This window comes from Numenius arquata, chromosome 11 (assembly GCF_964106895.1).
Source record: "Numenius arquata chromosome 11, bNumArq3.hap1.1, whole genome shotgun sequence".
Lineage (NCBI taxonomy): Eukaryota > Metazoa > Chordata > Aves > Charadriiformes > Scolopacidae > Numenius > Numenius arquata.
In genome coordinates this window covers 8927283-8943954 of record NC_133586.1, presented here as the reverse complement: position 1 = coordinate 8943954, position 16672 = coordinate 8927283, and the positions used below count along the sequence as shown (strand labels likewise).

Here is a 16672-nt window from a genome sequence, read left to right as displayed (position 1 = left end):
GGGGCCGGGATGACGCCCAGCCGGGCCCGGTCTCCGCTCCGCCGCCCCGAAATTCCCGCCCGGAAGTGGCCGCCCGTCACCCGGGCAACAGCTCCCGCCCCCTCCCACGCTCGCTTCCCTTCCCCGCCAGCGGCTGCTGTCGCCTGCACAGCCCGGCCGGTAGACGCCGGTTCGAGACCCGTGGGGTGCCGGGAGAGTGGGGTGCTGGGCAGTGTGGGGTGCAGGGCGGCGTGGGATGCAGGGTAATGTGGGGTGCACACACGTGGGGTGCAGAACAGTGTGGGGTGCACACATATGGAATGCACACGTGGGATGCAGGGCAGAGTGGCATGCTCACACACGGGGTGCAGGGCAGTGTGGGGAGCACACGCGTGGGGTGCAGGACGGTGTGGGGTGCACGCATTTGATGTGCAGTGTGGGGTGCAGGACGGTGTTGGGTGCAGGCCAGTGTGGAGTACAGGCAGTGTGGGGTGCCAGCAAGGGGGGTGCAGGACAGCATGGGGTGCAGGGCGATGTATAGTACGGGCAGCATGGGGTGCAGGCACGTGGGGCAGGCAGCCAGGGGGGGACTGGCACACAAAGTGGCCCATTCAGGGCCACCCCACAGCAGCAGTGCCCAACCCCTGTGAGTGCCACCCACGTGGGGTGCGGATACCTTCGAGTAAACCCCTTAATTCCCACGGGCACGAGGGGTGGCCTTGGGCGCACGAGGAGGTTTAGCCCGCCTTTAAGCAGCGGGATTTAGCCGAGGGATCCGGTGCCAGCACAGCGTGGGAGCTTTTGCAAGCCCCGTGCTCATGGGAAGTGGGGGCCAGCACTGCCAAGCAAGGGGGAGCAGGTTCACATGGGGCCAGGGCCCGTGAGGAGGGGGATAACAGGATCTGGACGAGAGATCCCTAAGGGTTCCAGCCACAACAGCCTTAGGGTGGGTCCCTCTTGGGGTGGGTCCCTTTTGAGGCTACCACCCTTCCCAACACCCCTTTTCCTGGGACAATGCACCCACTCGATGATGCCAGGGGTTGTGCGTGAGTCTGCAAAACAATTTCATCTGCGATGAACATGATGGCCAGGATGCCCAGCTGGCCAGGGGAGTGCAGGTCCTTTCTGCCACCCCAGCGCAGGGCCATCAGGTCTGTTCGGGAGCCCCCAGGCTGATGGTGTCCCCCTGTCACACACCATCTTACTCTCAGGGCTGCAGACAAAGGTCCAATGAGCTCTAGGAGGGAGCAGAGCCTTGTGCCAGGGCTGGCATGGGAAGGGAGGTCTCCAGTGGAGAGCAGTGCCCAGTGTCCCTGGCCACGGTGGCATCGCTCAGGGTCTTGGCACAGGTCTGGGTTTTCCCTCCCTACTCCCCCCTGCCCTTCATCTGGAGTCTCGTGCCTTCCTCCTCCTCCCTCCCTCACAGCAGGGTCTCGGCTCTATTTGCAGGGCAGCCCCGTGGAAATGAAATCCGTAAATCCCGGTGGCATTACAAAACATGCCTTGTGTAAGCCCCTTCAGTCCAGCTCTCGTGCTTAGCCAGGTCCTGCCACCTCCCCAAAATCCCCATCGTGGTAAGAGCCTGGACGAGCTCCTCTCCTGCGCTTGGGGAAGAAGCCGTGCACAGCCCCATCCTCGCTACATCCTCACCCAGCTCCTGCAACCCTGGCTCCAAAACCAGTTAAGGCTGCAGGGGCTCCCCCGTTCCATGCGGCTTCAGCGTGCTGAGATGTGGATGTCCCAAAACCCCTCATTTTGCCATCCTGCTGCACCTACATGTGGGCTCAGCACTGTCCCTGCGGCATCCCAGGGCTTCCGTCCCTGGTGGATCCGCAGCATCACCCCGGGGATGGACTAGGTTCCAGTTCCCAAAGCTCCAAGGAGGCAACCATCACTTGTAAAAAAAAAATACCTGCCCTTTTTTTTTTTTTTTTTTTTTTTCTGTATTTGTATTTTAGAGGCTGAAAAGTGCCCTGTATGAATGCTGGTTTGGGTGGCCTCATTGGGGAGGAGTTGGAGAGTCCCAGGTGGGACCAGTCCCAGGAGCATCCTCTGCCACGGACCTGTCCCCACAGCCAGACCCTGCCCATGTGTCCAAATTCACAACAGGACCTTGCTAGGCTTTTCGGGGCAGAAGCCAGGGAAGAGACCTGGCCCACTCACCCTGGGGGAGCAGGCTGGGATGGCAGGCTGCCCACCGCCTGCCTCTGCCCCTGCTCTGTGCTAATGAGCGAGTTACACAACGAGAAGCTTTTATACTTTGTTAATCGGGTCCGGCATCCCAGCCCGCCCCTCCACGCACACTCTGGCTGGCCGGTGGAGCCCCGGCTCCCTCCTTCCCTCTCCTCAGCTGCCTTTTGTAATGTTTTAATGGGGTTTCTTGCCTGGGTTGTGCTGACTTAATTACAAAGCTGCAGTGAGTTGATGCCTTGTGACGGTCTAATCCCAACCCGGTGACTCTACAAAGCTTTCGTCCGGCTTTCTTGCTGCTCCACTCCGGCCTCGCCATCCGTGCATCCCTCTCGGTCCTGTTCACTGACCCTCTGCGGACGGTTCACCTTTTCCTCTCCCTGGTGAGTATCCGAGAATTTTTCCACTCAAAATAACTGCATCATAAGATGTCATCCAGCCCTACCTTAACCTGGCACTGCCGAGGCTGGGATTAATTTAGTATCTGGGAAAAGGAGATGCCTATCCCTTCCCAAGAGCTGATGGGGAAAAGGATGCCCCTGGGAAGTGGTTGAGCTGGAGGCAAATGTCCCTCACACAGCCTGGGCTCAGAGCTGGTGCTATGGCTGGGCAGGGGCAGGGTCGGGCACTGGAAGGAGGATGAAGGCAGACTTTCTCCTCCTCGTGGAGGGGAGCAAGGTGTTTCACCCAGATGGTGTCAGAAAGATGCCGAGAGGCTCACAGTCCAACCGCGCAGCCGGTGATGGGCTCACGGCTGGAGGGTTTGGGAAACACCTTGAGGTTAACAGGGTAGTAGAAATAAAAGGCAGTAAAAGCATGAGCTGCTGCACACCTGGTTGAAGCTGGGATCTCACCTCTGCCTGCATGAAGGTGGTCTGAGATGAAATAGCACTGGGTGAGCTCATGGGGTTGGGGTCCTCATGAGATGCCCCCAACCCCCAATGGAAAAGCAGACCGGGAAAAAAAGGACAAAGGTGTCAGATGATCAATACCCACATTTTCAAGCTGCTTTTGCAAACATTCCTGGTGTTTCTCAGCTTCTCAGCCTCTGGCAGGCAGGCAGGGATGCAGGGAATATCTGATGGAGTAAAGGAGGGTTGGGGTGCCGCTGCCTGAGCAAGAGGGGCATGGGATGGGGCATGGAGGGGGGGGCGCAGAGGCCATTGGGATCCTCACTGATTCCTTCTTCCCTCTCCCAGTGTATTGTGGCTGACGGAGGACAGAGGACAACATGTCTGCGGTTGTGAGTACTGCCCCCGTGCCATCCCGTCCCCTGGGCTCTGAGTACCCCCTCCCTGCAGCGCCGGGATGGGGCACACTCCATGCACCCCTCACTCCCCCCAGCTGCTCTCAGCCCATGGTGGGGAGCCTGGGTGGCACTCAGCCCTTCCCCACCCCATTGCACCCCCTCGGGTGCCTGCATGGAGGCCCTGCCCTTCCTCATAGCCCCCCACAGCCTGTGGGACCCGCAGTGGGGCAGAGAGTTGGGGGGCTGGCTGGGGAGACCCCACATCCTCTCCTCACCCCCAGACGGGCACCTTCCGCATCGTCTCGGAGGAGGAGCAGGCCCTGCGCACCAAGCTGGAGCGCCTCACCACCAAGGACCACGGCCCCGTCTTCGGGAGGTGCGAGAAGATCCCCCCCCACACCATGCAGAAGGTGAGGGTGGCCATGGGAAGTGGGGGGCAGGCAGAGACCGGGGCTCCTGCTCCTTCTGGGAGACCAGAGGAGACCCTCGCTGGGCTCTTGCCTTGGGGGGTGGGATACACTTACCCCAAAGGGTCTCCAAGTAGGGCACCTGGGTGACCCTGCCCTCCCTGCCCCCTCCAAGGGGCATCACTGCACCTCTCCAGCTTTTGGGTGCCTAAATGACCCCTGGAGTGCTTTGGGGTGCGCGGGGCTGGGGGGGTGGTGGTCATCGCTGAGCCGGGTCCCCTCTCTGTTCCCCACCAGGCGAAGGATGAGCTGAACGAGACGGAGGAGCAGAGGGAGGTGGCAGTGAAGGCGTTGCGGGAGCTGGTGCAGGAGCGGGCGGGCGGCGAGGAGGTGTGCAAGGCGGTGGCCGAGAAGGTGCAGGGGAAGGACGACGCCTTCTTCCTCCGCTTCATCCGCGCCCGCAAGTTCGACGTCCATAGGGCCTACGACCTGCTGAAAGGTGGGGAGGGGGCCCGGGGTGTGATGCAGGGTGGGCAGGGGTACACATCCACCAGCAGCTCCCTGTCCTGCGCTGGTTCCTCCCAGCCTCCTGGTTTGGGTGGTGCCGGCCGAGCAGGACCCTGGCACGGAAAGGGGATGAGGAGAGAGGGTAAATAGAAAAAGGCAGGGCTGGAGGCCTCGGATCCAGGGGACAGAGTTGGGATGGGGAAGAAAATAAATGAGGATGGTTGCAGGCATCCTGCAATGCCAGGACAGTCCCATTCTTTGCTGATTTACCAGACAAAATGGAAAAAAAAATGTGTTTGGCGGTGGCAGGCTGACCGGCAAACCCAGCTGGTTTGGGCTGCATCCCCTCCAGACCTCCGTGCCCTATACACACCCCCATGTATCCTTGTAAGGACCTGGTCCTGCACCCACCCTGATGCTTCTGTGCACACTACCTGGTGGGCTCAGCACCCCTGTGACACCTCGAGGGCTAGGAGAAGGTTGGGGGGCTTGTGGCACCCCCTCCCCGCATTGGGGGTGACCTGTAGGGATGGAGGGGGAGCGTGAGGGCAGCCCAGGGGGTGGCTGCCGGCAGGGACCTGCCTGGCTCCGGCTCCACTCTTCTTTGTGTCAGCTTGGGGGATAATGAGTTGCAATTATCAGCGCTGGCTCCCAGACAGCTGTTTTGTTCGCCCGCACTTTCCCAGGATGAGATTCCTTATTTTGTGCCCGCAGGGTGCCAAGGGAGGGGAGCTGGGGGATATCACCCAAATGGGGAGGAAGGGAAGAAGGAAAACGAGCAGGAAAATGACTTTATCTGCTCACTGAGGTGTTGGAGAGAAGGCAGGCGTGGGAAGCCCCTGGCACAGGGAGAATAACACCGAGTGTGCTTCTCTCCAGGCTACGTGAACTTCCGCCAGCAGTACCCCGAGCTCTTCGACAACCTGACCCCCGAGGCCGTGCGCAGCACCATTGAAGCTGGCTACCCCGGCATCCTGGCCAGCAGAGACAAGTATGGCCGGGTGGTGATGCTCTTCAACATCGAGAACTGGGATTACGAGGAGATCACCTTCGATGAGGTCAGCCCAGCCCAGCCGTGTTCCCTGGAGCAGAGTGGTCCCACTCTCGGGCTTGTCCCGCTCAGCACGTCTGAGCGCAGCATCCCTTACACACATCCTGGCTAACTCTCCATGGGGCCCTTCCTGGGAACCTCCTGGGGTCTAATACCAGACCTGTTGTCTCTCCTCTCCATCAGATCCTTCGTGCCTATTGCGTTATCTTGGAGAAGCTGCTGGAAAACGAAGAGACCCAGATCAACGGGTTCTGCATCATTGAGAACTTCAAGGGCTTCACCATGCAGCAGGCATCAGGGATCAAACCCTCTGAGCTCAAGAAGATGGTGGACATGCTGCAGGTGAGGTGGAAAAGTCTGTCTGTGTCCAGCAGAGGCAGAGTGGGTCGTGGGGGATCAGAGAGATTAGGGAAGGGTGAAGGCAGGGCTAACAGGGTTTGGGATTGCCACTACAGTGGCACCACGAGAAAGCATCATGGAAAGGCTGTTCTCCACCACACACTCCTTCCCTTGCCAGCTAATTGGCTAAATCCCACAAGACGGATCCTATTTTTCCAGCCCTAGATCCCTGCCCTCTCAAAAGGCCAACCAGCAGCAGTATCTACCACTCCTTGCAGCATCCTACAGCATGGCCTGAAGGCCTTTCTTCACCACTCTTTCAGCCCAGCCTGGTTAAGGCTAGATGGAGACTCACAGGCACTCCAGGATTTCTGCCCTTGGACCAGAGGCCAAAGACACTTGGCTCTCTCCAGGGAAGGAGGACAGCAGAGATGTGGTCCTTCTCATGGAGTGGGAGCAATGAACCACCTGGGAGGCTCTTCAGCTTCCCTTGTGCTCCCGGGGCTGGAATGGCTGATCCTCTGGGTTAGAATAAAAAAGGGTCATCAAAGAGAGAAAGGGAGATTGGGTGGGGAGCCATGGCAGTGCTGGGGTGTCCATTGCTGCCTGCCCAGCTCTGTGTGTAACCATCTGTGTCTGGGTTTGGGATCCTAGGACTCCTTCCCAGCGCGATTCAAGGCCGTCCACTTCATCCATCAGCCTTGGTACTTCACCACCACCTACAACGTGGTCAAACCATTCCTGAAAAGCAAACTGCTGGAGAGGGTGAGTGTGGGAAAGGGACTGGAGGCAGAGGCACATCCCTGGGTGAAACAGAACAACCAGGAAAAGTTGCCCAGGTCCTCTGCTGAGGGTCTCCCCTGTTTCCCGCCAGGTCTTTGTGCACGGGGAGGAGCTGGAGTCCTTCTACCAGGAGATCGACGCTGACATCTTGCCAGCAGACTTTGGTGGCAACCTGCCCAAGTACGACGGGAAAGCAACTGCAGAGAAGCTCTTTGGGCCCCGCATCGAGGCTGAAGACACAGCTCTCTAAACCGGGGTCTGCTCCCCCTCCGCTGTATAATAGGATCAGAGGTGGCCCTCTAACCCCAACCACCTCCTTACCGTAGCATTGGTTGAATGACTGCTCACGATGAGGCGCTCTGGGCGCATTGCTCCACGCCTGTCCCTTCCCTCCCCAAACCTGGCAGCGGGCTGCCTGGCAGCCCTGTCCCTCCTGGGCAGAACATCCTTCCCTTGGGAGCCAGCAGAGAAAGCGGGTCACCAGCCCTCTCCCGCAGCATGCCCTGGAGCTGCAGCGGGAAGACAAGGAAAGCGTCTGCTCCGGGAAGGGAGGGCTACAGCGAGGGAGAAATAAAGTGTTCAACAACAGAGCTCCGGGGTCCCTTGTGGCGTGTGGCAAGGAACAGGGGTGCAGATTTTGGGGCACAGGGGTTAGGTGTGTTGCTGGTTCTAAGGAGACCAGGAGTGTCAGCGCTGTCCCCCCCATCATTGACTGTCCTTTGACACAGGGGCTAAGGAACTGGCCACCTCCCATCCTCCCTGCACCCCAGAACGAGTTTTCCCTGGCCGGGCAAGGAGTGCCGATTCTCAGTCATCTGCTTTAACCAGGAAAGATAAAACAGCCCAAAAGAGGCAAACAAGAACCCAACCAGAGGCCCAGGTGGAGCTGGCTCTGCCTAATTCCTGCTCAGCCAGGCAGGCAGGGAGCAGGAACAGAGGCTGCAGCAGCAACGGAGACTAGGAGATGGATTTTAACCACAGCACAGTGAAAGACAAGCAGAACATACCCTCCTAAATCCTTCAAAAGCCTCAGCACAGCTGTTTTTCCTAGAACTGCACTGTGAGAGGGAGCTCAGTCAGAGAAGCCCCACCAAAAGCTACCACAGCAAACAGAGCTGTGCCTGATGCTAATACCAATTAGCCCTTGCTAATGCGGAGTCAGCAGGACCGGGGTGGGGAGGTGAGGGGCAGAAGCAGCTGTGTCCCAGACAAGGCAGTCTCTTCTGGTTCACCAACCAGCCATCTCCTCCAAGGAGCTGATCGGATACTCGTTTCTAGACCATCTTCTCCTCCCTTGGCCAGCGGTAGGGCTTGGAGAGGAGCAAGTTGCTGGTCTCTGCCCAGGTTACCACCTTCTCTGTCAACCTGGTCCTGCAGCGTGTCCTGTCCCCCCTCACTCCCTCTCAGCTCTGCAGCAACACACGGGCACCTTTCATCAGCCAGAAGACCAGACCCCAACCCGAAGCCAGCTGAGGTGGAGGGTGCTGACAAGAGTTGCATTCATCAGGGCACTGGCTCAGGCTCAAACCAAACAGGACGCCGGCTCCGAAGCCGCAGGGAGGATGGGGCCTGTCTGGGCAGAGGCGACTGGGGTTAAATCGGTTTTCTCCAGGCTCAGCAGCACTGGCTGGTCCACGCATGGAGAGTCCCGGCCTGAGGCTGTGCCAGCCTTGTGCCAGAGGGAGAGCGAAAGGCACCTACTTTTCTGCTGCGTTTGGTTCCTTACTGTGCAGTGCCCTCCATGGGGCCGGGAAGCATCTGGAACCGTCCCAAGGAAACCGCGTGTGACAACCCTACCACCATCAGGCCAGTGCTAACACAACAGCACAGCTTCCTTGGGAGACAGATCAATTGCAGCTCACTCGCCAAAACAGAAAAAGACAGAAAACCCCCCATACGCAGATGGGAGCACCACATTGCTGCCTCTAGGATTGGGACTGTCACAGCTCTCGGGAGGTCCCTGTGGCTGCTCACCACTGCTGGGAGAAATTGTCAGTCAGTAGCTTGCTTGGATGGGGAGACAGAGAACAGCACAGCAAACAGAGCAGGCAGAGTGACCCAGGCTGCCCTCAGCTTCCCCCCGGAGTGACTCTGACCAACCCAGGAAGGAGTTTGTAGTAGATCTAACAGCTAAATCGCAATGGCCAATAAACTAGAGATGGAGCCCAAAACGCTGCCTCCCACAGAGCAATTCTCATTACAGGGGTAGAGCAGCGATGGTCCTGGCCCAGCCCAGCTGCCCCAATGGATCACCAGTCCCAGTTACCCTCCACATCTGTCTCAGTCTGTAGGTAAAAAAGAAACACACACCAGTGAGCTCTTAGTGTCAGTTGAGTAGTACTTTTGGCAGGGGTTTTCTATGCCCTGGGCTCAAAGATGTCAGTGTCCTGGCCAGAGATGCTGTTGGGTGTTTCTTGTGCCAGCAGCTGAAAGATTGGGAAATCCACTCACTGTCAAGTAGGGAAAAATAACAGAAGATGATTTCTGCAGAAACGCATGAGCCAAAATCTTTGCCATGCGCTCCAGGGAAGCTATCATCCCAGAGGAGAGTCCTTTTGTATACTACAAGATGGGCCACAGCTAAGCCATGCACCCTGCTTCTGCTCTTGGTCCTGGCACAGCTGCAGGTCTGGCTCTGGAGGATTCCTCAGAGCAGCAACCTAGTGATCCTAGGAGAACCTGGGGGCTGATACAGGACTGTCACAACGTGCCCACAACTACTGGCAAAGATACCCCTCTTTCAGTATTTTCAGGGCAGACATTCAGATTTTTAAGCTGATGCTATTTCCATTCTCCACCAGAGCGACATCAAGGACCTCTCTTGACCAGAAGACAAAAATTAGGAAAGGCTTGAGCACCACTAGTGCTTGTGTCACATGCTGCAAAGGAGACAGGGGAGAAGATAAAATCACCTCCCAGCTACCTTCCCAAGTCAGGCCTCAGGGAAGGCCGAGCTGCCAGCTTCTGTCAACTGCCAAGAAAGCCACATGCTCCTTTACTCAAGAGCCCGTTAGACACCCCATGCTTAGCCACCAAGCCCAACCCCAGCAGCCATAAGAGCCAGGGCAATTGTTGGATGCTCAGGTATATATAGACAGAGCAGGAATCGCTAAGACTAACTTCTCCCTCAAGGTTTTCTGTAGAGCTCTGTCCTTGTTCTGCTCTTTGGAACACAGAGGCAAAAGGCAGCTCCAGAGACAGTGGTGGCAGGGGCTGGCACACCATCTGTGTTACATATAGCCCCTGTGCAGTTTTTCCATTTGTCTCCTTGACACTCACTTCAGCTTTCAGTGGGCAGCAGAGCCCGTCTTTAAGAGATGGGCTGCAACACGTGAAAGGTGGAGAAGTCACCCCCAACACTTCCACCCCTTTTGTCCTCTCCACCCCAGAAGTATGGAAGGAGTGCAAGCTTGACGTTTCTGCCCCAAAGGAGGGGTTCATCCACAGTTCCTAGAACAATTACAGCCCTTGCATTTACCATGAGAATAGCCAATGCGCGGACCAAAACATAGAGGCAAGCCCAGAGCTCATGAAATAGGAGTTACTGACAGAAGTTGTCCTGCCTGGAAGTGAGTTAGCAGCAAGCCAACTCCTGCCTTGGTGTAAAAATACCAGAGGGGTGTAAGGATAGCCCTTCCCCAAGACAGTCTTGTTTTAGACAGCACTAGTGCTGTCTAAAATAAGATAGAGGTGCTGGAGCAGGTCCAGAGAAGGGCAATGAAGCTGGTGAGGGGTCTGGAGAATAAGTCTTATGAGGAGAGGCTGAGGGAGCTGGGGCTGGTTTTTTTTTTTTTAATCAGTTAGGTTGACAGTTGGACTAGATGATCTTAAAGATCCCTTCCACCCTAGACAATTCTATGATTCTAGTGAACAGAAGAAACATCTAATACCAATTCACATGTAAGGGTTGGGGCTAAAAGGATTCATCTTGTTCTTCCTTTAGCTAATCCAAATCTCATAATTAAGGGAACATACTCAGATACATACAGCTGCATTTTAATCAATATTACCTTATTCCCACATCAGATGATTCCCTCCCCATCACAGAGGAAGCGAGTAAGACATCATTGCTTTGCCTGTCAAGAATGATAGCTGGACTTCACCACCCAATAACATTGCACACAGTCACTACATGTAGCACTGACTTCAACAAGTCCTTTATTTTTAAATAAAGAAATCCCACTGAATCAAAGATAACAAAATTACATTTTGTTTTGCAATGACCTCCATTTTACACCACACAGAAGAACAAAAATTAAAGAAAAAAATCAGAGACACTGTTTTATATATATTTATATATAATTTTAAAGGTAAACATCAGCAGATATAGAAAAATTGCATTGCTAGTTGCAAATCATCTCCCCTGCAGCTGTCAGCTCCAGAGAATCTGACTCAGAACACGGCAGCAAGGAGGATGTCTCAGTATACAAGCTTTTTCAGGGCAGCATTTAGAGATGGTTCCAGAGTATAATTTTGCCAATTTGAAAATATTTTCATAACAAACTGCTCACCAAGAACATTACAAGTCACTTAGCCTGTTCTAACACAGCCGCATGGGCAAAACAAGAAGGGCACAGGTCTATTCTTCCTGAGATCTCCACACACCTCTTCAGCTTGGGATTTTCAGAGAAAGAGGTTATGCTTCCTCAAGAAGAATGTCTAGTGATCTGTCTCTGGGAATTATGGTTAAGCTATCAAGTAACACAATGTGAAAACATGCTCCTTTGGGAAGCAGCTGATTTGGGCTTGGTTTTATCAAATACAAGTGGGTTTTGTTTGGCTTCCCCCACCCCCCGCCAAGACTTCCCCACTGGCAGAAGCCATGAGAAGGGTCAACATCCCAGCAGAGCTATAGTGGAGACCCTAGAAAAAAAGTTCTGTATCTAATCGAAGCTCTTGCATGACCAGAGATAGACAATGCAAGCTTGTCATTCATACAGAAGCAAAAAGGCTTTGTGTAGAGCCACCTTGTGGGATCTGGCACCTTACTGGCATTAAAACTAACTTGGTTAGGCAAGGCCATTGGGTGAGAAGGAAAGAAAAGCCTTTAACCACAAATGATGCAGGGTTGGAGATTTTGGAGAGTGTTATCAGATAGACTTAAAGGCTGTTCAATACCAGCTGAGCCAGCCTGATAAATGCTGCCCCAGACTGCAGTGTTTGTGTCCATTGATTAACCAGCAAAACCAAGAATACAGATGTTCAGAATAACCCTAGAAACCCTTCAACCAAAGCATGGAAAGCTGGCAGCTGCTTTGACTCCCCTAACAGCTGAGAAAGTCCAGGCCATCGTAACATAGACACACCCAGTGATAAAAGGGGTACAGTGACAAGGCACCCCTTCCCTGGGCTGCTGTTGCTCTGAGGCATTCTAGCCTTGGAGACTCAAAGTCTTCACACCAAGAAGGGCTGTTTGCTTTTCACCTAGAAGCCATGAAGGAGACACTACTTTGAGTCACTATGGCTCCGGGACCTACCCAACCAACACACCCACCTAAGGAGTAAGGACACATGGAGCATGACTCAAGCCAGAAGCCAGGTGCTCTTCACAATGAGGGACTTACACATGCAGCACAAGGCAAGGGCCTTTTCTGGTCTCCTGGAAAAAGGCTGTGAAGAATTTCAGTAAGCTCCAGACAGGCATAGTATTTCTAAAAGAAACGCGGAAGCAATCCTGGTGACTAAACTGTTTGGCAATTAAATCCTGAAGTTGCTACTCTCTGCTCACTCTTTTTAGATGTAGTCACTTAGGCAATCTACCTCCAGCTATGCTGCTGGAGAGTTAACAGACACAAAAACTTTGGGATTTTAAGGTAACAAGTCACATACTAAGCAAAGCAAAACGTCCTGTGACTCAATCCCTACTGCTAGAGGAGCAGAGAGCTGAAAATCATCCACTGCTTATATATGTTATTTTAAGCTTTGAAAAAGACCAGCTAGTTGTAGGCTGCCCACAGAGGTCCTTTAAGTCAGCACACGCTTGTACAGCGTACATCGCCAGAGCCGTCTCACTACTTAGTGTCTGAAAATTCACTGACTAAAACACAAAGCCCCCAAAGCTCGACAGAGCTGTTACTGAAGTCTCTAGATATGCTGATGTCAAAGGAAGAGGAGAAAAAGGGCAAGGCACCACGTGTCAAAGGGCTGTGGTCTAGGAACTTGTGACAGACCCAGGATAGATGACACAGCTTAGCTAAATTTAGTACTGGAGCTAATAGTTCCCAACATCTTTGCTTAATGCCCCATCTTTGTAACATATCTTCATGAACAGAAACTGCAGAAAAATGCTCAGGAGAAAGACTGCAGGGAAGCTAAAGTGTCTGTCTTTCCATTGCAACTACAACACCGCCAGACCCACCTGAAAACACCTTCAATTTAGAAGCTAACCAAGGGACCATTAAAAATGCTGGCAGATCTGATGTAGTGGAAGCTGCAAGTTCCTTGTGTTCAATAAGAGCAAGTCCTGGCTGCTCACCTACCATCTTCAGATCTCTCCAGACACTGACAAAAGTGATGGTTGGACCAGCCTAACCATCAAGGAGTAATAGTTCTGCAGCTTGATATCTGATTGAGAGTCATTGGGGTTTATGTTCAAGTGCTACTTGTATCCAATGAGGAGAAAGTAGTGTGTATACTGCGAGACTACCTGTGGAAGAGCTCTGCTCATGCTTTTTCTAATTCCAGTTTGAAACTAAACAGAGCACACGACAGACTCATCATGCTGTAATCTTGAACTGCACTATCAGACTATACCATAATGATCTACAAGTGCACACTTCAGCAGCCTCATGTGTCTTGACAAGCCATGAAAAAGATGACTTCACCTCTAAGACTTAGAAATTCAGATTGCATTTAAGGTTGAGTTCACTGGGCAAAAATAAAGACCACCTGCCCACATCACAAGATTGGTATTGCCTTATTTTGTGAGAGAAGAGATTTTCAGATTAGGATCAGACAAAGTCCCACACATATTGGGGTAATGGCACTAGGTATCAGCAGCTTAAACTTTCTCCTCTCCCACTTTCTCTTTAAGTTACCGCTGCAAGTCTGACACCATGAGTCTTGCTTTGAAAGCAGCATCAAATTGGGCAAGATGAAAAGAACAGTTTTTTCCCTCCACTGCTTCCACCTACAACAAGCTTGATAAGCTGAACCTCAGGCTCCAGAAACCTTGCAGAAACAGGCCACAACAAAAAATTCTTCTCCATAAGAGTCTACAATTAGTTGGTCAAGTCACAAGTGGTTTGAACAGCTGCAGATGCAAGTGCAAAAACAGGTCAAAGGAGCAAGACAGAGACTCATATTACTTCTGTAGTTGAGAGTTTCAGAAAGTCCACAGCATCAGTACTTCTGAAGTATGAAAGCTTGGGTTGTGAGGCAGGAAGGAGTATCCCTCAAAAATAACCTCCAACTTTAAAAATCTCTTTATTTGATTAGACAAAGCTACAGCTCCTGCTGCTTTGAAAATTGCCCAGTTGCTCACCTCATTTTAGAAGACTTGCTTAAAACTGGGTCTTTGATTGACTGGCCATCTGCTGTAGTGAAATCAGTTTGAAACAAAGGTACATTTGACAAGAAGGTATCTTCCTCATACCTCAGAAACAGAAAAACCCGTTTGAAAGCCTGGTCCATCAAGAATGATCTTCTTTACAACATGGAAGGAGGAAAGTTTTTTTTCAAGAAACAGATTCCCAGGACAAAGCTCTGCTTTCGGAGGGACTGACATGACTTGGCCAAAAAGCAGGGGCAAAACACTTGCTTTGCCTCAACATTAACCTTCCCAAAGAGAACCCAGGGAGTTCTCAGCCTCCTGCCAGTCTGGGGTCCTGGGGAGGAAGGCAGAGCTTCAGTCACCTGTGCAGCTAGGCAGAGCATCCCTGCTTTTGATAAAGCTCTCAAGTTGAGGAAAGCAGATATTTTGCTCTCAAAGGATGACAGACACACGCTGACCTTTCTTTCATAGGTATCCACATGTTGGGTCATATGATGGGCCCCTCGCTTCAACAGTGGTATTGGTACCAAGGGCAACTTCTGTTCCTCTAGAGCTATCTGAAGCTGATTCTCATCTCAGCACAGCAAAGGTGGATTGAGGAAAGACACATGAAGCACAGGAAGGGCAGTTGTGTTTCCTCAGGGCAGACAGCCATGACCTGTGTAAGCTACAGCTGCAGTACACTATGAAAGTCAAAACGCTTCTAAAGTTGTAACTCACTGGAGATAAAAACCATACCCCTCACACACCTAAATTTATACTATATCTATTTGATGTGTACAAGTGTTGTTTACGCTCCACTTCTGTTGAGGTGAGAAGATAATTTAAGTCATATCCAATGAATATTACATGAACAGTTAGTTAAGCAAAAATCTGAAATGTCTTATGACAGATTTTAGGGATATACAGATGCAGCATGAATAAGAAGATAACACAGAGACAAGATCTCCATCAGCTAAGAATATCCTTGCTAACTGATGCCCTAAAATAGTTCTTAAGGAACAGCCACAAGCATGGCCAAGTCTTGCTATAGCTTTACTTGGTCACATCTTTACCTTGAAGCAAAAAAAGGAAACCTGGATTTACTAAAGAGGAGGATGTGCAGATATCCACAGTTCATTGTAACAGGCCAAGGTGTCTGGCCTAAGGCAAATAAAAGGAATTTCCTGATATGATAATGCACCTTTGCTACAATAGTTAATTATTGCTTTATTAAAACAAAAACCCACCTCTCCAACCTACTGAAGTTCAGGGACAGGGCAGTCCAGAAGGCTTGTTCCCCTATATTACCAGACTGAAGTCTTGCAGCTTGTTTCACCCTTAAGCTATAAACTAAAGTGCCTGGAACACAGACCAAGGCTGAAGCAATAAAGTGCTAATTGATGTGGGAAGTATGACAGGAAAAGAACTTCACTGACACTGTGATAAAGAAGTCCTAAGGATGGATTAATGAAACTACAATATTGACAGAACAAACAGTAAAAAAAGAGTTTTGACCACAAACTTTGTCTTCAGATTGCCATGGGACAACTTTCCTTCCAGGGGAGAGACTAGAGTCTTTAATAACCATCTTGGCACAGGCTGTAACAGCCACTTGAGGGAAAAGCACAAGTGAGTAGGCATCTTTCCTGCAAACAGCTTTCACACTTTGCACATTAAAACTAGAAGAGACTGGGTGTGGAAAACGAATTCAAGCAAGGAAGGGCCCAGTGTCTTACTGGGGCCGGTAAGTCTACAGAGTTTACATAAGATATGGAAATAGCCATGCAAAGTTACCATTTTAGTTGCACAGGGCTAGAGACATCCAGGTCCCCATCAACTATAAGGCAAGTCATGTGTCTGAAAACCATCGGATGCTTTGAAAGCTCAAGGGAAGAATTTTGGTATAATTTACCCAACATAAAGGGACTAAGTCTAAATAGATACCTTTCCCCCTCCCAGCAAATTAATCCCTAATAGAGTACATCATTCGCTATTAAATATTCTTAAAAACAGACTGAGCTCACAGAAAGATCCTGCAGATTCTGAATCACTGGTTTCTGTTTGGAAACCAGAGCCAGCTTTAAAGAGCCCTGGGTCAAACAAAAAAAAAATCCAATACTAAAAAAAGATGACTATGTTTAAAAAAAAAGGCAAAAACGACAAGAAGGTGACTGATCTGGTCTTGGTACGAGAACATGTTCACATAGAAACATTAACTGATATTACCAGCCTGCAGCTTTACTCTACTTGGAGTCCCAGCACAAGGACACCCCAATCCACAGACAGCTGAAGCATGGAAAAATTAAGTATTTTTAAACTGATTCACTTGTGTAAGTGCATTCCTAGGAACTAAAAGGCTTCCCTTGAGATGGTGAAGGGCTGGAACTCCACTTGCAGTCAAGCATCTGTTTTTCCAAGCCATGTTTTAGAGACTTACAAGACTGAATCACTCACTGGCTTGTGGCTTGGTACAGGATTTTTCCAGCACCGGGACAGAAGATATTTACCCTGTCATCTACACCTAAACAAAAGCTGCAGATCAAGTTTTTGACCAGCAGGTGAAGAGATTTTGACATTTGAAACTTCTGCGAGCAGTCTTTAGCTCAATAGCCTTATAACAAGTCACAGTCAGCAACCTAATTCTTCAAGCAGAGCAGTAAGTTACAAACCCAAGTGACTATATATGCAAAGTT

General features: G+C 51.6%; 1 protein-coding gene across 1 annotated transcript; it reads left to right on the top strand.

Annotated features, from left to right (window-relative positions):
• Positions 1-3400: 3400 nt before the first annotated feature.
• Positions 3401-6755, top strand: RLBP1 (retinaldehyde binding protein 1). Its single transcript, XM_074156437.1, has 7 exons — positions 3401-3412; positions 3700-3828; positions 4123-4324; positions 5212-5390; positions 5567-5725; positions 6377-6487; positions 6597-6755. The coding sequence occupies exons 1-7, from the start codon at positions 3401-3403 to the stop codon at positions 6753-6755; spliced, it is 951 nt and encodes a 316-aa protein (XP_074012538.1).
• The last annotated feature ends 9917 nt before the right edge of the window (positions 6756-16672 follow it).

Excerpts from the sequence above, each read along its gene's own strand:
- RLBP1 (XM_074156437.1), top strand. Across the intron at positions 5,391-5,566 it reads AGGAGATCACCTTCGATGAG|ATCCTTCGTGCCTATTGCGT; the intron begins GTCAGCCCAGCC and ends CCTCTCCATCAG. Across the intron at positions 5,726-6,376 it reads AGATGGTGGACATGCTGCAG|GACTCCTTCCCAGCGCGATT; the intron begins GTGAGGTGGAAA and ends TTGGGATCCTAG.